This window comes from Carcharhinus amblyrhynchos, chromosome 15 (genome assembly GCF_965287045.1).
Source record: "Carcharhinus amblyrhynchos chromosome 15, sCarAmb.v2.hapA, whole genome shotgun sequence".
In the NCBI taxonomy this organism is placed as follows: Eukaryota; Metazoa; Chordata; class Chondrichthyes; order Carcharhiniformes; family Carcharhinidae; genus Carcharhinus; species Carcharhinus amblyrhynchos.
This window is the reverse complement of record NC_137338.1, coordinates 4565940-4587408: the sequence shown is the minus strand read 5'-3', so window position 1 is coordinate 4587408 and position 21469 is coordinate 4565940. Positions and strand designations below refer to the sequence as shown.

The following is a 21469-nucleotide window of genomic DNA, read 5'->3' as shown; positions in this document are numbered from 1 at the left end:
GCCACAGGCGGCGCTGGAGCGGAGGGCCCAGTCCACAGTTCGCCGTGAAGAGGACTCCCAGCCATAGGGGGCGCTGGAGCCAGAGGACACAGTCCACAGCTGGCCGTGTGGAGGGCTCCCGGCCACAGGGGGCGCTGCATAAGAAGGACCTAGTCCACAGTTAGTGGGCTAGAGAACTCCCAGCCACAGGAGGCGCTGCAGCCGGAGGACCCAGTCCACAGTTTGCAGGGTGGAAAACTCCGAGCCACAAGGGGCGGAATTTTGGGAGGGTTTCGGCGCAGCGTTAATTCGGTGAAGTACTCCTCGTTGACGGGGCGACGCAGCATAGAGCCAGTGGGGAGCAGAATCAGTCGGAGTGGTACTTAGTTTAAGGAAGAGTCGGGACACTTTGAATGGCCTAATGGACAGGGTCGCTGTGCTCAAAGGAGTCAGTGGGCCACTTCTGGTGAAGTACACTTGTCCGATCGATGGCGCTGTTGCCTGAAGGCTCAGCAACCGTGAATGAAACGAATATCCTCCCAGACGGCGGGGGGCGCACTTGCAGGAGGATTCAGTGGACCACTGGCCGGGTGGAATGTTCCGGTCCGGGGGGGGCGCGCAGCGCAGCGTAGCGTTGTAGGAGTACTCCCAGCGGGCAGGGGGCGCTGCGGAAGCAGGATGTGTTGCACTATTGAAGTGGCGTATTCCCTGCCAGTAGGGGGCGTTGTTGTGGGAGGACTGGAGTTGACAGGGATCTTTACCAGGTCCAACCAATCCCCAGGCCACTACTCTCACCTCCCTCCCCACCTAAAGGATCATTCTCTGCCGACTGCTGCACGACACCACTACTCAACACATCTTCCCCTCACCTTCCCTGTTGCATTCTGCCAGGACTGTTCTCTCTGGGACACCCTGGTCCACTCTTCTGTACCCAATGCCTAACCGTCTGCCCATGGCACCTTCCCATGCAATTGTAGCTAGTGCAACGCCTGCCCCTTTACCTCCTCCCTGCTCACCATCCCAGGTCATAATCACCCCTTCACAAGTACCTACTTCAATCTGGTCTAAGGCATTTGCCACTCCCAGTGCAGTCTACTCTACATCGGAGAGATCAAACATAGACAGGGTGACTGACGGCTTTGTTGAACAGTTTTGGTCCATCCACAAGCGGAACCCAGGCCTTCCTGTCGCTTTGTCACTTCAACATACCACCCTGCTCTCCTGTCCACATGTCTGTCCTTGGCCTTTTGCAATATTCCAATGAACCTCAATGCAAACTGGAGGGACAGCACCTCACCTTCTGACTGGTCACTTTACAGTTTCCTGGACTGATCATTGAGTTCAACAACTTCAGAACATAAACCATCCCCTCCACCATCACCCCATTTCCATTTATTTTTCTTCGTCCTGTTTCTTCTTTTCATCCCATTCATCAATTTTACCATTTCTTGCTTCTATTTTTCCACTTCTTCTCACTCTCCTTGCACCCCCCCCCCCCACTCCAAGTCCCAGTCTTTCAGGCCAATTGCCTTAACAATCTGTACCTCTGTTTTGCTATTCACACATTCTGATCACTGAGTGGAGACTTTTCGCATATCTCAGGCTGCCTTTATCCTCATTTACATTCCCTTTGTCCTATTACAGCACCACCCCCCCCCAAATTGTATAAATCTCTTCTGATTTTCTTTGCTCTTAGCTCTGAAGGGTCATCCTGGCTTGAAACATTAGCTCTATTCTCTCTCCACAGATGTTGTCAGACCTGTTGAAATTTTCCAACATTTTCTGTTTTTGTTTCAGATTCCAGCATCTGCAGTGTGTTTTGCTTTTATCTGTTTTGGGAGGATTCAGTGTAACATTTGCAGGGTGTAGTACTCCCTGCCAGCAAGGGGCACTGTAACAGGAAAATTCAGCGTAATGTTCGCGGGGTAGAGTATTCCCAGCCAGTAGGAGGCACTGGAACAGGAGGATCCAGTATATCATTAGCAGGGTAGAGTACTTGGCTGGGATCTTGGGTTCATGTCAAACTATCTAATCCCCACGACTTGCCTGGGCTTGCAAAATTTCACCAACTGTCCTTTCTGGAGACAATACAGATTTCTTTAACCTGTGCTTAACCCTCTCTCCACTCACTTTGTCTGTACCTTTAAGACTTGATTACCCGTAAAGACTTGCGTTCCAACCACTATTTTGTAAATTGAGTTTGTGTCTTTATATGCCCTGTTTGTGAACACAGCTCCCATTTAACCTGACGAAGGAGCAGCACTCTGAAAGCTAGTGGCTTTTGCTACCAAATAAACCTGTTGGACTTTAACCTGGTGTTGTGAGACTTCTCATTGTGAGTACTCCCAGCCAGCAAGGGGCACTGTAAGAGGAGGATTCAGTGTAATATAAGAGGGATCACATTCCCCTATAGGTGAAGTATCCTGCCATTTGTTTGTGGTTGAGCTCAATGGTAATGACCTCCCACCCCACAGCTGGTACTCTGGCAGAAAGATTCTCATTCCTGTGGCAGGTGAAGCCAGTGATTTAGGTCTCCCCAGCCTGCAGGGGGCACTTGTGGGGCAGGTGGAGGACTGACAGTAGATGATGGTACAAAGACATTGTGACACAGGTTCAATGTTTGGGGAAATGCAAAGAAGAACTTGCTTGCACAGCGAATGATAATGACTTGGAACACATCCTTACGGAGCTAGTAGAAGCAGAGATGAATGATTTTCAAAGGAATTTGAGGCAATTTGCAGGATTATAGGGATAGAATGGAATTCATAGGAGTGTTTGACAGAAAGTTGGGATGGACTCAAAGCTGAACAGCCTCTCCCTGTGCCATACTTTTTCATTTATTATTATCACGTCGATTAGTATACAGTGAAAAGTCTTTTTTCTTGCATGCTATACGGACAAAGCATACCGTTCATTGAGAAGGAAAGGAAAGAGTGCAGAATGTAGTGTTAGAATCATAGCCAGGGCGTAGAGAAAGATCAACTTAGTGTGAGGTGGATTCTTTCAAAGCAGCAGGGAAGAAGCTGTTCTTGGGTTGGTTGGTACGTGTCCTCAGACTTTTCTATCTTTTTCCTGATGGAAGAAGGCGGAAGGGAGTATTTCTAGGGTGCGTGGAGTGCTTAATTGTGCTGACTGCTTTGCTGAGACTGTGGGAAGTGTGGACAGAGTCAATGGATGGGAGGCTGTTTTGCCTGATGGATTGGGCTATATTCATGACCCTGTGTAGTTTTTTGTGGTCTTAGACAGAGCGGGAGCCATACCAAGTGTGAGACAACCAGAAAGAATGCTTTCTATGGTGCATCTGTAAAAGTTGGTGAGAGTTGTAGCTGACATGCCAAATTTCCTTAGGTATCTGAGAAACTAGAGGAGTTGGTGGGCTTTCTTAATTATAGTGTCGGCAGGGGGGACTAGGACAGGTTATTGGTGATCAGGATGCCAAAAACTTAAAGCTCTCCATCCTTTCTACTTTGTCCCCGTTGATGTAGACGGGGCATGCCCTTCGCTACGCTTCCTGAAGTCGATGACTATCTCCTTCTATAACCTCCTGGGCCAGGGGTTAACGTGAGGGGGCCGTGTAGCTGGCGAATGTATTTGTGACTGTTTGCGTCTTCCTAGTTCCTAATACATGCATAGATATAGTTGGAACTGAATCACAGAATAGTTATAGTATAGAGGGAGGTTATTTAACCCATCAAACTGGGCTGCCTTGTTTCAAAAGCAACAGAACCAAGTTCTACTCAGCTGCCTGCTCCTCATGGACCTGTAATATCTCTTTTCTCCAGTATCCTTTTAGGAAGCATAAGTGAATGTGCCGCCTCCACACTCTATTATTCACAGCTTCTATTGTATTAACTTGTTTGTGTAACAAATCAGATTCTGTGTTGACAGCCTGAGTTAGACAGATTTTTGATAGATAAGGGAGTCAAGGCTTATGGCAGTCATTGAGGGTGTTGGACAGGAATGTGGATTTTTTTGATTTGATTTATTATTGTCACATGTATTAACATACGGTGAAAAGTATTGTTTCTTGCGTGCTACACAGACAAAGCATACCATTCATAGTGAAGGAAACGAGAGAGTGCAGAATGTAGTGTTACAGTCATAACTAAGGTGTAGAGAAAGATCAACTTAATAGAAGATAAGTCCATTCAAAAGTTTGACAACAAAAGGGAAGGAGCTGTTCTTGAGTCGGTTGGTACGTGACCTCAGACTTCTGTACTTTTTCCTCGAAGGAAGAAGGTGGAAGAGAGAATGTCTGGGCTGCGTGGGGTCCTTAACTATGCTGGCTGCTTTGCCAAGGCAGCGGGAAGTGTAGACAGAGTCAGTGGATGGGAGGCTGGTTTGTGTGATGGATTGGGCTACGTTCACAACCTTTTGTAGTTCTTTGCAGTCTTGGGCAGAGCAGGAGCCATACCAAGCTATGATACAACCAGAAAGAATGCTTTCTCTGATGCATCATCGCTGATATGCCAATTTTCCTTAGTTTTCTGAACATTAGTGGGCTTTCTGAACTACAGTGTTGGCATGGGGGGACCAGGACAGGTTGTCTGTGATCTGGACACCTAAAAACACGAAGCTCTTGACCCTTTCTACTTTGTCCCTGTTGATGTAGACAGGGACGTGTTCTCCTTTCGACTTCCTGAAGTCGATGACAATCTCTTTCATTTTGTTGACCCTGAGGGAGAGATTATTGTTGCTGCACCAGTTCACCAAATTCTCTATCACATTTCTGTACAGTCTCGTCATTGTTTGAGGTCCAACCCACTGGTGTTGTCAGCAAACTTGAAAATTGAATTGGAGGGGAATTTGGCCACACAGTCTTAGGTGTGTAAGGAGCATAGTAGGAGGCTGAAAATACAGCCTTGTGGGGCACTGCTGTTGAGGATGATCGTTGCCTATCCTTACTGATTGTGGTCTGTAAGTTAGGAAGTTCAAGATCCAGTCGCAGTGGGAGGTGCCAAGGCTCAGGAGTTTGGAGATGAGTTTTGTGGGAATAATAGTGTTGAAGGCTAAGCTGTAGTCAATAAACAGGAGTCGGACATGGGTGTCCTTGTTGTCTAGGTGTTCCAGGGTTGAGTGCAGGGCCAGGGAGATGGTGGTAGATGAACTGTAATGGATCCAGGTAGTCCAGGAGACTGGAATTGATTCATACCATGGCTAACCTTTCAAAGCACTTCATAATGGTGGATATCAGAGCCAACGGCTGATAGTCGTTAAGGCACGCTGCTTGGTTTTTCTTAGGTACTGGAATGATGGTTGTCATCTTGAAATAAATAGGGGTGTCAGATTGTTGTTGATGTCTGTGAATATCCCTGCCAGCTGATCTGTGCAGGTTTTGAGTGCTCGTTCGGGTACCTACTCCAGGCCAATCGCTTTCCGTGGGTTGACTTTCAAGAAAGCTGCTCTGACATCTGCAGTGGTAACCCCAGATACAGGCTCATCCAGGGTGGAGGGCATACTCTCGCTGACCTCTTGCTCAAAACAGGTGTAGAATGCACTGAGCTCATCAAGGAGGGGTGTGTTGGAGCCGGTGATTTTTATATGCCTTCATCTTGTAACCTGTTGTGTCTTGTAGACCTTCCATCAGATCTGCCATGATCTAATTAAATGGGAGAGCAGGCTCGAAGGGCCACATGGCCTACTCCTGCTCACAGGCTAGAGAGGCTGAAAGGCCTTCTCGTGTTCCTATTTCCTAAATTGCTCTGTCCTCTTTCCTTGCAATCCATCTCTTTGGCCAGGTTTATGGTAACCTGATCTAATATCTCTCTGAGGCTTGGTGCTGCATGTTGTTTGACAACTTCCCAGCAGAATCCTCAAAGTGTTTATTCACACTGAAGTGGCTGCATTAGTGTTAAGTTTTTGTTGAAACATGTGCCATGGACTTACCTCAACAGGAGTTCCACCCTTAACAATTTTATTCTGAAATTGCCTCCCCCGCCCCTTGTTTTAAAGATTATTCAACCCCTCCACTCCCCCCCCCCACACACACACAGGATATGGATCCCGTTTTAGTGTGATGAACAGATGTAATAATTAGATTAGCTGTGGAAAAGAACAGAATATCCCTGCGGTTAAATATTAACTACTGCACACAGCAAAATTAATGGAAACTCAAAGATGTGGGGCGATAATTGCAGTTAGTTCAGAGAGTGAGGAAAGTGCCATTTGTTTTCGGCAGTGTCAAAGAGTGAAGAGCTATTTGTTTGATGTGCTCTGAGCTGTGTGCTCCTGTTGTTCTGAACCTGGGAAGTACAATCATTTAAAACTGCATCAATTTGCAGGTGAGTTACCAACACTGGTTGGAAATATTCCTGTATGTTTTGTCGCATGATTTTCCACTTCCCCAACAACCAGTCTTTCCATCTGAAATGTTTTTGTAGCTTCTGTGAGAGTTTTGTGCAAGGGAAACCATGTTTAACTAGTTTATGGGAGTTCTTTGCAGGAGTCACATGTGTTGTGGATAAAGGGGAACCAGTGGATGTACTGTACTTAGGTTTCCAGAAGGCATTTGATAAGGTGCCACATCAAATATTACTGCAGAAAATAAAAGCTCACAGTGCAGGGGGTAACATACTAGCCTGGATTAAAGATTGCCTGACTAACTGGGGATACAATTGACATAGTGTGAGAGAGAAATTGGATGTGTGCATGAGTGTGAAGAGTGCAGGATGAGTGTGCGTGTGTGTGAGAGAGAGGGCAGGATGAATGTATGTGAAAGGAGTGAGTGTTTGAGAGGATGTGTGTGTGAGAGAGGATATATGTGAGGATGTCTGTGTATGTGACAGAGCTTAAGGATATGTGTATGTGTGAGAGAGAGAGTGGGGGGAATGCATCTGAGAGGGCTGAGGGCAAGAGAGAGAGCAGGATGAATGCATGCGAGAGAGAGGGATGAGGGAGTGTGTGAGGATGTGTGTATTTGTGTGAGAGGATGAGTGTGTGTGTGTGAGAGAGAGAGCAGGGTGAATGCACCTGAGAGGGGTGAGTGAGAGAGGTGTGTGAATGTGGGATAGAGAGGTGTGTATGTCTGATACGAGAATCAGCTTTCCAGGATCACTTCTGACATTAAAAATTAATTTTAGTTTTTATTTTTTCTAAATTATGACCAGTTTAGCCACTCCTAAAGTGGCTACTAATTGATTATAGGGGGGTGGCTTGGCCAGGGGTTAACATAAGGGAGCCGTGTGGCTGGTGAATGTATGTGATTGTGTGCCTCTTCCTAATTCCTAATACACAAATTGATACAGCTAGAAAAGACTTGCTTACATTTTATTTCTATGTTCACATCTATTTCACACAAAGCAGGGGTATCGACATTGCGAATTTTAGGGGTTCCCCGATGGGGTTGGGCAGTCACAGTGGGTTCCGTGGCTCAAAAGGTTTGGGGAAACCCTGATCTACTTGAAGAGTGGTGCAAGCTTGAGGGGCGGGGCGAGTGGCCTATTAGCTCCTTATTCCTTGGTTTGTATGAGCTCAAAGAAAATGAAATGAAAAGAATCAAGTTCTTCTCTGCTTCCTGTGACTTTTCTCCCTGGTGCTTTGCTCACAGGAGTACTCTGGAGATTGATCTTTCATTCTTGGAAATTTTAGGTCACCCCTGGAGAGTTGACAGTCCTTTCTATCACTTGCTTGTTACTGACTCAACCAACACTGCTCCCCCACTCCACCACCGGTTTTGCTGCGTCTCTATCAGTTTCAGTAACTTAATATAGGGAAATGCAGAAGGACATGATATCTGACATACCAATAGCTCAAAATAACTCTTGTCTCCCTCCCTCTCCCTCTCAAACATTTATCGAAATGGTCCTTAAATTGTCCCACAGACGATTCTCTCCCTGTGCAGTTATTCTCTACGTAATGTAAATTCCAGGTGGCTTTAGGATTTCTGACCGTCTTCAATAAATTTACCAGGTTTTCTCAGCGCCAGGGAGCCGGGTTCAATTCTGGCCCCAGGTCATTGTCTGAATGGAGTTTGCACATTCTCCCTGTGTCAGCGTGGGTTTCTTCCAGGTGCTCTGGTTTCCTCCCACAGTCCAAAGATGTGCAGGTTAAGTTGATTGGACGTGCTAAATTCACCCTAGTGACGGGGGATTAGCAGGGTAAATGTGTGGAGTTATGGGAATAGGGATTGTGGTCCATACAGGCACGATGGGCTGAAAGGCCTCCTTCTGTACTGTAGGGATTCTATGATTCAGCTTCCTCGTGGATTAGACAGAATTTACAGTTAGCCTGTACCAGCGGTTGTGCTCCAATTTGCAAACTGCTCCCACTCCACTTCTTTATGAATATTATTCTAATTCATATATGAACATCGGACTTCGCAAGCCACTGAAGACATCCATGTTAGACATCAGATCCACAGAGGGTTTGTAAATCAGTGGGAGTCCACAACCAATGCCCCTTAAAACCACCCTGCCGAAATGACCTGATTATTCCAGCTTGGCCCAACCGACTACCTGCCCCAATCTAACTCTGACCTCTGTCCCCCCGCTTAAATTGTCTACGGCCCTCTCTGAGCCATCCCAACTACTCCCCCAATTCTACTGACAAACCCCTATCACCTGGCTAATCCCTGACTACCCACTAATCCAATCCAACAAGATCCCAACTTAATACCTTTTCTTCCACCCCAAACCCAACTATCCCAACCCCAACCCAACTGGCTACCTCCCCTCTCTGAGTCTTCACTCCCTCCCAAAGTGACTACTCACAACCCCCGACTGTACCCAACCCAACTACTCCCCAATACCATTGACTAATCCGTTTGCCCCAACTGTCAATCCAGCCCAACTCGGAAACAACCCCCCCCCCCAACCAATTAACTAACCCTCGATCCAACCCAACTATTCGCCCCAACTCCATCAACTAAACGCTCTGACCCGCTCGCACAACTACGCCTAACCCAACCTGCTGACCCCCACCCCAAGCCCTGACTACCCCCAACCTGATGAGGCTAAGGTATCTCAGCCCAAACTACATACCCCAATCCAATCTAACTACCACCTCCCCCAACCTGACTCCCCATTGCGTTACTTAGCCCGTCACCCTCACTCACCCAGCTACTTACTGACATAGGGTTTTTAAAAACTTACCTGAATATGCCTCTGGCCTCATAAAAAGTGTGTCTTTTTACAGTAAATCAGGTTAAACACAGGTAACCAACTGAACTCATGTCATTTACTTTTGATGATAAAGCTTCAGTTGGTCACCACTTTGAAGGAAATTAAGGAATACCTGCAAAGCATTATATTCTAATATGTTGTCCACATGTGTTGGTTCATGAAACCAAAACGCGGACTGTTTTTGATTGTGTAGATTACTTTTTGGCAAAAAAACTGAACTGCGACATAACCGCACATTTTTTCCACAACTTCCTGATTACAACCAGAGCGGAAACTCTACCACAATATATTTGAAACAACTTGAGTTATATCCCGCTTTCTGGGTTCATTTCAATGTGTCCTGTGCCCATGCATGAGCATTATCTCCAGAAGAATAATTTAATTCACCTCCCTGCCCTGCCCTTTCTCTGTGGCTCTGCAATATATTTTCCCCTCAGTTATATATGCAATTTTCTTTTGAAAACTATTGCCAGAATTTTATCGTGGAATTTTACCTAGAATTGGAGCGGGCAAGGCTTGCAGAACGGCATTCTTTGTTGGTGTCTAGCAGAATCATATAAACTCAAGCTGGGCAAGATGGTAAAATTCCATCACGTGAATTTGCTTCCACCAGACTGGTTTTTTTTTTGCAAAAATATTCTTTATTTGTAAAATATCTGAAAGAACATTAAAAGTAGGCGGCACAGTGATTCTCATTGCTGCCTCACAGTGCCAAGGACCCATGTTCAATTCCCAGCTTGGGTCACTGTCTGTGTTGAGTTAGCATATTCTCCTCATGTCTGCATGGGTTTCCTCCTGGTGCTCTGGTTTCCTCCCAGAGTCCGAAAAACATACCAGTTAGGTGCATTGGCCATGCTAAATTCTCCCTCAGCATACCTGAACGCACGCCGGAGTGTGGCGACTAGGGGATTTTTACAGTAACTTCATTGCAGTGTTAATGTAAGCCTACTTGTGAGATTACCAAATAAACTTTAAACTTAAAATATTTCAAAATGGCTATCTCACACAGTGCAATGAAACTCATGTTCCCCACATACATTAATACAGCCAAAGAAATATTACAGAGATTTCAAAGTGGTAATTTCGAGGTCAGAACAAAGAATAGTACAGCACAGGAACAGGCCCATTGGCCCTCCAAGCCTTCACCGATCATGTTGTCCTATCTAGACCATCGCTTATATCCCTCTATTCCCTGTCTGTTCATGTGTCTATCCAGATTAGTCTTAAATGTCACCAACGTATCCACCTCAACTACCTCACTTGGCAGTGCATTCCAGGCCTTCACCACACTCTGTAAAAATACTCCCCCCACATCTCCACTGAACCTTTGCCCCCCTTACCTTGAATTCGTGCCCCCTTGTAATCATCATTTCTGCCCTGGGAAAAAGCTTCCAACTGTTCACCTTATCTATACCTGTCATAATTTTATAAACTTCTATCTGGTCACCCCTCAGCCTCTGTCTTTCCAGGGAGAACAATCCCAGTTTATTCAATCTCTTCATAGCTAATACCCTCCATACCAGGCAACATCCTGGTAAACCTTTTCTGTACTCCCTCCAAAGACTCCACGTCTTTCTGGTAGCGTGGTGAGCAGAATTGGATACAGTATTCCAAGCATGGCCTAACCAACGTTCTAAATAACTGTAATATAATTTGCCAACTTTTTTACTCTTCCATTCCCTAAACACTTGCTGCATAAAAAGCTTTGTTCATCATCTCACCTCTGGATCTTTTGCCAATCGCTGTAACTGCGGAGTTCCTATACATCAGTGCATACATGCGCATCAGAGCTTTTTCCAATATTTAACGGGTCAATCAATACACTTCCCTGCATGGTGCAAGTGCTTGAATGATGCTGTCAGTTTGATTTCCCCACTGTGGATTTTCCTGAACCTTTTGACCTTCTGAGAGTACTGATGGAATCCCTGAGAAACACTCTTATTGAGTTGAAGAGTTAACCCACAGAAGTTGATTATTTTTGTGCAATAGGTACAAACATGGAATCAAATTTTAAGTCTTTTATATTTCTTATAGGCACTTATAGCTAAAAAGTTCTCTTATTGAACCAACCACCAAAGTCTTACCTTTTCTGTCATTTTTAGTGGGAGGAGTGATGCTGCTGCTTTTGCTTACACACAATTAAAATTAGGAGTGCTGGGTTCTCATGTCACACACACACACATGCTGTCACTAATGCGCACATTCACATTCTCACCTCTCTCTTACACACACACTAACACTTATAGCCCCACCTCTTTCTCACACACTCACCTCTCCTGTGCACGCATACACAAATCTCTCATACACTCCCACATTCTCACCACTCACACACATTCTCCCTTCTCTCACACACATTCACATTCTCACCTCTTTCACACACATACACATTCACTCACTCAGAGTTGGGACATCTTGTTGAAGTTGTACAAGACATTGATAAGGCCACACTTGGAATACTGTGTGCAATTCTGGTCACCCTATTATGGAAAGAATTATATAAACTAGAAAGAGTGCAGAAAAGATTTACTAGGGTGCTACAGGGATTTGATGGTTTGAGTTATAAAGAGAGGCTGGATAGACTGGGACTTTTTTCTCTGGAGCGTAGGAGGCTGAAGGGTGACCTTTCAGAGGTCTATAAAATAATGAGCATAGACAAGGTAGATAGTCAATATCTTTTCCCAAAGATAGGGGAGTCTAAAACTAGAGGGCATAGGTTCAAGGTGAGAGGGGAGAGATACAAAAGTATCCAGAGGAGCATTTTTTTTTCACACGTTGGTGAGTGTCTGGAACAAGCTGCCAGAGGTAGTTGTAGAGGTGGGTACAATTTTATCTTTTAAAAAGCATTTAGATAGTTACATGGGGACGATGGATACAGAGGGATATGAGCCAAATGCGGGCAATTGGGATTAGCTTAGGGGTTTTTTTAAAAAAAAATAAGGGTGGCGTGGACAAGTTGGGCTGAAGGACCTGTTTCCATGCTGTAAACCTCCATGACCCCCCAACACACACACACACACACACACATTCTCACTTCTTTCAAATCTGCACATATATACACTCCCTGTTTCTCACTTACCCACCCGTCTTGTACCTCCTTCACTTCTCTGTCATACGCACATACACATTCACCTCTGTCCCTCAGACACACACACACATACACGCTCTCTCCCTATTGGAGTTCCTGAAAACCAGCTCCCATCCTGGAAACTCCAATCCTCATCAGGTATTGCTGTCTGCCGCATTTGATCTCAATCTTATTTATTCCATGTCGGATTAACAATATGAAAACCAGTCTAGTCTACTCTTCATCAATTCCCTGGGGGCAAAGAAATCAGCGTGGCTTTAAGTTTTAATTAATTACCATCCTATTCCCCCTACCACCACCTCTCTAGAAGGACCAGAAATCCAGCACTTGTCCAGTCCCAAGCTTCCCAGATAGGGGGTCCTGTACCTGTGTTTTTGATTTGATGTGATTTATTATTGTCACATGTATTAACGTACAGTGAAAAGTGTTGTTTCTTGCACGCTATACAGACAAAACATACCGTTCATAGAGAAGGGAATGAGAGAGTGCAGAATGTAGTGTTACAGTCATAGCTAGGGTGCAGAGAAAGTTCAACTTCATGCAAGGTAATAATAAATGAAGTTAAATACCACTAGTGTACCGCTAATACAACCAGATTCAATAGTAACTTTGAATGGGATGAATTCTTTGAAAGGAAAATGTTTGCAGCACAGTGAGGACCAGGTTCAGGGTGTGGGACTAATTGGATAGTTATTTTAAAAGGCAGGAGAGATGTTGTGGGCAGAAGGTCCTCCTGTTGCGCTGTGTCATTCTGTGAGTGGGTTTTGAAACCCACAACTATGAGGCATGGATGCCACCTTAATGAGAAACTTAAAAAATGACAATCCTCCCTGAGCAATGTTTGCTTGCAGTCAAAGAAGAAATCAAAAACAGAAAAAGGTGCCTGTGTGAAGTTTCTTTCTTCCTGAGTGATCTGCTGAGGGCAGAAGCCCCTTTAACAAACTCTTGGCAGAAGCATGCAAAAGTTCATGTAGCCCATATTACTGTCCAATTCCCGAGGGCCTTGGCAACCCTCACAAACCTATTGGAGGCAGGGGCGTGTTTAGCTGTGTCGTGCTTTCGTTCAGCCCAGTGTGTGTTAGTTAGTATTGACAGCTGCTGTTGTGTTCCAGGGCGTTCCCAGGATTTGAGTCTCAGGCAGGCTGCATCAGGAGGGGGCTTCACTATGGAACTGAGCGCAAGGAGACCGGGTGCAGTGCGAGTCGGGGAGGCCTCAGAGACAGAGCACAACCCTGGAGGTAACAAGTGTAGGAATAATAAATACAATCACAGGCATGCCTGCGTCTCTGTCTCTCTCTCCCCCTCTCACTCTCTCTCTCTCTCTCTCTCTGTCTCCCTTTGCTGATTGCAGTGTGGATCTCTTTACCAATCTGTCTTTTCTGTGCAGGGACTGGGTGTTTCGGTTGGATTCTCATCATCCTCTCGTGCATCTTCATTCTTGCAACTTTCCCCCTCTCAATCTGGTTTTGTATAAAGGTAATTTCAATCATTTTTATTCTCCGGACGGTTTAAAAATCGCTTAGTTTCTCTCCCCCACTTGATTTGCAACAATATCCTCTGCTAATTGAGAAAGTTCACTGTTATCCTGCACTAGCTTGTGACAGGTTTGATTAAGTTTGCTCTGTGTTTTTATATTTGTTAAAAATAAGATTTTCCTCAATAGCCCGCACTGCTAGATCAGTCATTTGGATCATCAGGAGTCAAAAAAATTTGTTGGTGCTGGAGTGGGCTTTAGCCGTCCGTTGTCAACAGTTTACAATTCTAAAGGGTACGCATGTTCAGAGAAAGCTCAGGGTGTGCGTACGCAAATCTCGGAAGATGGAGAGACAAATCGAGAAGACTGTTTCATGAAGCCCGATAATCCTATTTTCTGTTAATGAAGGAATGAAGTACAGAAGCAAGGAAGTTCTGCGCAATCTTTGTAAAACACTTGTTAATGGCCTCCCCTGGGGGAGGCAGTGGCGCAGTGGAATTGTCATTGAATCATAGAGTAGAATGATAGAATCCCTACAGTGCCAAATTCAGCCCATTGAGTCTGCACCGACCACAATCCCGTCCAGGCCCTATCCCTGTAACCCCACATATTTACCCTGTTGGACCAGTAATCCAGAGATCCAGGAAACACTCTGGGGATCTGGGTTCGAAACTCACCACAACAGATGGTGAAATTTCAGTTCAGTAAAATCTGGAATGAAATGTCTAATGAAGACCGTGAAACCATTGTTGATTGTTGTCAAAACTGGTCTGTTTATTTATTTATTTAGCGTCACAAGTAGGCTTACATTGACACTGCAATGAAGTTACTGTAAGAATCCCCTTGTTGCCACACACCGGTGAATTTCACATGGCCAATCCACCTAACTAGCATGTCTTTCGGACCGTGGGAGAAAACCCACACAGACACAGGGAGAATGTGCAGACTCTACACAGACAGTGACCCAGGCCGGAAATCGAACCTGGGTCCCTGGCGCTTCTGAGGCGACAGTGCTAACCACTGTGCCACAATGATCTGGTTCACCAGTGTCCACTCGTGAAGGAAATCTGCCTTCTTTACTTGGTCTGGCCTACATGTGACTCCAGACCCACAGCAAATGTGGTTGACTCTTAATTGCCATCAGGGATGGGTAATAAATGCTGGCCCAGTTAGCAACACCCACATTCCATGAACAAATGGTGCCAGGGATGAGGGACTTCAGATATGTGGAGAGACTGTAGTATCTGCGATTGTTCTGCTGAAAGGAGGGAAGAGTTAAAAGAAGATGTGAAAAGCACGTGTGAAAGCATTTTCAAGCATTTGAAAATCAGAGTCATTTTGATGGAGTAAATCGGGAAGAACCCGCTACTTCCATTAGGCAGAAGAGCCAGTAATTGGATATAGAAGCAAAACCACTGAGGATGCTGTAAATCTGAATAAAGAACAGAAAATGCTGGAAATACCCAGAAGACTCAGAAGAGAGAAATGTTTCAAGTCACAGCCACATGGGTGGCATGGTGGCACACATGCTGCCTCACAGCGCCAGGGACCCAGGTTCAATTCCCAACTTGGGCCACTGTCTGTATGGAGTTTGCATGTTCTCCCCGTGTCTGCATGGGTTTCCTCCGGGTGCTCCGGTTTCCTCCTCTGGTCCACAAGACAAGCAGGTTAGGTGCATTGGCCGTGCTAAAATCTCCCTCTGTACCCAAACAGTGTCGGAGTGTGGCGACCAGGGAATTTTCACAGTAACTTCATTGCAGTGTTAATGTAAGCCTACTTGTGACTGATAAATAAATAAACTTTAGAGGTTGCAGCTATTGCAGGTTTTAAAGAAGTGCAGAGGCAGTAATAGAAGGGAGGACAAAAGATATGTGAAAGGGTGAACACAGATTTAAAACTGCTAGAACCAGAGGCTAACATTTCTTTAAGATCATAAGACGTAGGAGCAGAGCTAAGCCCATCAGGTCTGCTCTGCCATTTAGTCATGGTTGAAGTGGTGAGTTGACCTGGAATGCACTGCCTGAAAGACTGTTGGATGATGAATCATAACTTTTGAAAGAGAATTTGAAGAGAATCGGGTGGAATTGATTAAATTGCTCTTCCAAAGAGCTGATGCAGGGATGATGGGCTGAATGGCCTCTTGTGCTGAATTATTCCATGGTTAAGCTGTGTGATGCATCCCACATAGTTGAACAGTCCACAGCACTGAGCTTATTGGGAGACAGTCCAGGGGTCAGCGTGTGCTTATACACGGAGAGGATGCAGGTCAGAATATCAGTCAATGCGCTGACAAGACCATAAAACTACATGAGGGCCAGGCAGATGCATGGAGTTGAAATACTCATTAACCTGATCTCGTTGTATAGTGCAACAGGCTTGAGGGACTAAATGGCCTCCTCCTGCTTACAGAAGAATCATAGAATCCCCACAGTGCAGAAGGAGGCCATTTGGCCCATCAAACCTGCACTGACCCAATCCCACCCAGACCCTATCCATGTAATCCCGCATTTTTATCCTGCAAATCTCCCGGACACTAAAGGGCTAAATTGTATGACCAATCCACCTAATCCGCATATCTTTGGAGTGTGGGAGGAAACCCACGCAGTTATGGGGAGAATGTGCAAACGCCGCACAGTCACCCAAGGCCGGAATCGAACCCAAGTCCCTGACGCTGCGAGGAAGCAGTATTAATGACAGTGCCATCATGCCACCCTTCAAGCTTCCTGAAAGAGAAAAGCAACCTTTTAGTTATGGTCTGCCTCTCTCAGTTTGCTCAATGAGGCCCTCGAGTGTCATCACTAGAACAGATTTGTTTGGTCATTTCTCACATCACTGATTGTGAGATCTTGCTGTGCACAAACTGACAGCTGTGTTTTCCTGCACTATAACAGCGACCAGACTTCAAGGGAAGCTGTAGCCAGATCAAAAATCTTATCTGTGACCCACACTGGTATCTCTGTTTCTTTCTTTGGCTCAAAGAGTGATTTGTTTACTGTGAACCGCTTAAGAAGGATCAAGGTCACGAAGAGCACTATAGAGATCCGATTTCTATCTTTGAAAAGCACTGGCACGAGAGGTCTACTCGCAATCAATTAAATTACAAGGCTTTCCCCAGTGACTCATAAGTAACTGTTCAGTCAATTTGGAGCTGAACCGTAACCAGGTTCACTCACTGATCTGTTCTGCATAATTTAATCTAATTTGTAGTCGTACTGGAAATATTGGATGTGGCATGGCTGATCGTGGGATGAGGGTTAAAATCCTGCCTAGTTCCTGTCCACTGAGCCTTTCTCCACAATCTGTACCGTAGAATCCCTATAGTGCCGAAGGAGGCCATTCAACCCATTGAGTCTGCATTGACTTTCGGAAAGAGCATCTTACCCAGGTCCACACCCCACCACCCTATCCTCATAACCCCGTGTCGTTACCATAGCTGATCCGCTTAACCTCCACACCTTCGGACACAAAGGGACAATTTTAACACGGCTAATCCATTTAACCCCCACATCTTCAGACTGTTGGAGGAAACCCAGGTAAGCAGGGGAAGAGTGTGCAGACTCCAGACAGACAGTCACCCAAAACCGGAGTGGAACCTGGATTCCTGGCACTGTGAGGCAGCAGTGCTAACTACTGTGCCGTCCTACCTATAGGTATGGACAATGTCGGCCTCCGCTCACTTGCTTATTAATTTTCCAACTATCAATTGCTGGGCTCACAAAAGGAATCCGTGTTTTTAAGCATTTGATGATTTCAGGATCCCAAAACTTACTATAACAAATGAAATATTGTTTTTCTGAAACATCGCCAGTTCAGTGATGTTGGAAATGAGGCAGTGTGTTTGTGAACAGCTAGTATCCACAGTGATAATGTGATATTGGCCAGCTGATCTACTCTTAGCTGTTGGTTGAGGAATGAATATTTGCCAGGATCCTGGAAGGAATAACTTTGCCACTATTCAAAATAGAACCATGGGATATTTTGGGATCACCAGAAGGAGTACACATATGGCCTGGGTTTAATGTCTCCTGTGAAGATTGGACATCTGGCAGTGCTGCACTCCCTCAGTACTGGCACCAACTGTGTCAGACACTCCAGTCTCTGGGGTACTTGAACCCGCAACTTTCTGATTCAAGAGTTAGGGGTGATAGCACCGTGGTGCATTAATACACACAATCTTCAATCATGATCCTTGCAAAAGGACAAGAGATAAGGGTTGGAAACAGTTATCGGGATATACTGTCAGACTTAGCTATGTTAGTGACCTCGGGGTCAAATATTTGTGAGTCTAAGGCCTACTTCAGAGGCTTGAGCACAAAATCAAGGCTAAGACAAGGCTAACACTCCAATCTAAATGCCAGTCATATGCATTTGTAAGATGGGTATAGTGGGATATGGGACAAATGCGGGCAATTGGGATTAGCTGAGGGGTTTTATAAAATAAAGGGAGGCATGGACAAGCTGGGCTGAAGGGCCGGTTTCCATGCTGTAAACCTCTATGACTCTATAATTCAGCCCTATGGGAGTGCTACATTGTCAGAGATGCATGCCCCTTTTGGTTGAAGTGTCTCCATCTGCCCTCTCGGCGGATGTGAAATATTTATTTATTTTTTATTGTCACAAGTAGGCTTACATTAACACTGCAAAGAAGTTGCTGCAAAAATCCCCTAGTCACCATATTCTGGAGCCTGTTTGGGTAAACTGAGGGAGGCCAGTGCACCTAACCAGCACGTCTTTCAGACTGTGGGAGGAAACCGGAGCACCTGGAGGAAACTCTTGCTTACACGGTGAGCTTGTGTAGACTCCGCAGAAACAGTGACCCAAGGTGGGAATTGAACCCGGGTTCCTGGCACTGTGAGGCATGATGTGGAGATGCCGGCGTTGGACTGAGGTAAACGCAGTAAGAAATCTCGCGACGCCAGGTTAAAGTCCAACAGGTTTATTTGGTAGCACAAGCCACTAGCTTTTGGAGCACTGCTCCTTCATCAGGTGAGTGCTGTGAGGCGGCAGTGCTAATCACTGTGCCACCCCAGAGTGGTAGCACGATTTCAAAGAGGAACAGGAGAGTTCTCCGTTGTGCCTGGCCAATATCTATCTTTGAATCAACATTATTAAAACAGGATACCAGCTCATTTATTCCATTGCTGTTTGTGGGAGCTTTGCATGTTTTCCACATTACAACAGTGATTCCATTTTCAAAATGCACTGATTGGTTGTAGATAAACAGTGAGGGGCCCAAAAGGTGCTATCTAAGTGCCAGTTTTTCTGTCTCAAATTGTTTTCAGATTAGCCCATTGCAGGCTAAACTGTGTAATAATTGCTTTCTTACTTGTTGAAAAGAAAGCTAATTGAACTAATTTAGCTCAACAGGAAATCAATTCATCGGGTGCACTGGCTTCAAGCCAATCCACAAAGAAATATTGTTTATCTGATTAATTTACAATGTATGTCACCACAATACATTCTATGAACTCTAGGTAGGACGCACGTCCCTCCACGTGTTTGTATTCAAATTTCATTTGTGGTTTCACCTCTCTTGCTTCCTATCGAGGCATCTCTGTTCCAGTTGCCACATTATTGTTCTGGAGAGAGTACAGAGGAGATTTACAGGAGTGTTGCCAGGGCTTGAAAATTGCGGCTATGAGGAAAGATCGGATAGGCTTGGGTTTTTTCCTCCTTGGAACTGAGGAGGCTGAGGGGTGACTTCATTGAGGTGTACAAGATGATGAAGGATCTAAATACAGTAGACAGGAATATCCTGTTTCCCCTTGCTGAGGAATCAATTACCAGGGGCCACAGAGTTAAGGTGATTAGTAGAAGGGTTAGAGAGGACATGAGCAAAATGTTCTTGGTTTAGAATGTGTTTGGAATTTGCCACCTGGTTTACCCTAGTCGTAGAGACATCCAGTGCAGAAAAGACCCTTCGGCCCATTGTGTCTGCACCGACAATAACTACCACTGAAGTTGCGCACTTTGTCCCATATCCTTGAATGTTACGATATTTCAAGCGCTCATCCGGATGCTTCCTAAAGGTTTAAAAGCAAATTGCTGCAGATGCTGACATCTGAAACCCGTGACAAATCTGACCCCCTGACAAAGGATCATCCGGACTCAAAACGTCAGCTCTTCTCTCTCCTTACAAATACTGCCAGGCCTGCTGAGATTTTCCAGCGTTTTCTCTTTTTGCTTTCTAAAGGTTGTAAGGTTTCCGGCGTCCACTACCTTCTCAGGCAGCGCATTCCAGATTCCTGCCACGCTCTGCATGATTTTTTTTTTCAAATCCCCTCTAAATCCCCTGCTCCTCTCCTTAAAAGCACGCCCCTTGTGGTTGACCCCTCATGGTGAACGACTCCTTCCTACTCACCCAGTCAATACCCCTCATAATATTATACACCTCAAAGATGTGCCCCCCCCCACCCCCCCCCGCAAAGAAAACAATCCAAATCTCTCCTTATAGCTCAAATGCTCCACCCCAGGCAGTATCCTGGTGAATTCCCTCTTAATCCCTCTAATGCAGTCACTTTCTATAGTGAGCCGACCACAACTGCACGCGCTACTTTTAAATCTGAGCTTTCTGGTTACTGACCCTCCAACTCCTGGAAATGTTTTCTCCCACTTACGCTGTGAAGAGATGTACACACAGGCACAGTGCCTCAAAAACGGCAGCCTCGGGACCGAGTCTGTGCCAGCTGTTTCTCAGAATCATTTTTCGGATCGGTGGTTTGGGCTAGGTTCAGTGGGGCAGATGAGGTCAAGCTTGGTGGGCTTGGGGTCCAGGGCCGTTCAGACCACTCAGAGCGTGGGAAATGCCTAGGCCCCCAAAGCCAGTACTCAGTCCGTGCCAGTGCAGCCCCCCCGTCAAAAAAGCTGGTGAGTTATTTTACTCGTTTAATATGAATTTAAATTCACGCTTCACAATTTAGGAAATTGCCCAGGTTTTGGACATAGCTGGTTTTCGGATAGCCAGAATTGAGACACTGTATAACTCCTCAGTTGTGGTATTACATAATAAGAACATAAGAAATAGGAGCAGGAGTAGGCCATCTAGCCCTTCGAGCCTGCCCCGCCATTCAATAAGATCATGGCTGATCTGTCGTGGCTCAGTTCCACTTTCCCGCCCTCTCCCCATAACCCTTAATCCCCTCTCTTATCAAGAACCCATCAACCCGCTTCTTAAAAATATTTAGCGAGGCAGCCTCCACCACTTCAATGGGCAGAGAATTCCAGAGATTCACCACCCTTTGAGTGAAGAAGTTCCTCCTCAACTCCGTTCTAAACCGCCTCCCCTTTATCTTGAGGCTGTGCCCCCTAGTCCTAGTCCTAGCGGGAAGAGTCTCTCCACCTCTATCCTATCCATCCCATTCATCATTATCCTTCCAAATGTTGCTTGCAGCTTTTCCAATGCTTCTGTATTCTGGTTTATAATAGGGACAGCAATCATTCACAACAGGCAGACCAAATCCCTACACAGGTTTAGCATATCTTCACACAACACCAAAGCAAAATATTGCAGCTGCCAGAAATCAGAAGTAAAAACAGAAAATACTAAAAGTACCCAACAGTCAAACAGCATCTGTGGAGAGAGAAACAGGAGTTAATGTGTGGGATCTTCCTACTCCAACAACTATTGTGGACAGGATGGGAAAGTTTGAAGAGCCAATTGACCTTTGGTCTTTCACCAAATTTTCCCTCCCCACCCATGACGATGTCTGCCACATTCGGGGCCAGAAAATCCTGCCCAGTGTTTTTGGTCAAAGACTTTTCTATTTTTAATCTTTCCATTTAAAAGAACTTCTCAGCTCTTCAATTCTCTCT

At 45.5% G+C, this 21469-nt stretch overlaps 1 protein-coding gene across 1 annotated transcript in view; it reads left to right on the top strand.

Annotated features, from left to right (window-relative positions):
- Positions 1–13256: 13256 nt before the first annotated feature.
- LOC145353037 (stomatin-like) overlaps positions 13257–21469 on the top strand; it is a 29088-nt gene continuing 20875 nt past the window's right edge. Inside the window, exons 1-2 of the mRNA XM_080203358.1 lie at positions 13257–13421; positions 13571–13659. Of these exons, the coding sequence (XP_080059484.1) occupies positions 13349–13421; positions 13571–13659 (162 nt within the window). The 5' untranslated portion in view covers positions 13257–13348. The remainder of the gene's footprint in view (positions 13422–13570; positions 13660–21469) is intronic.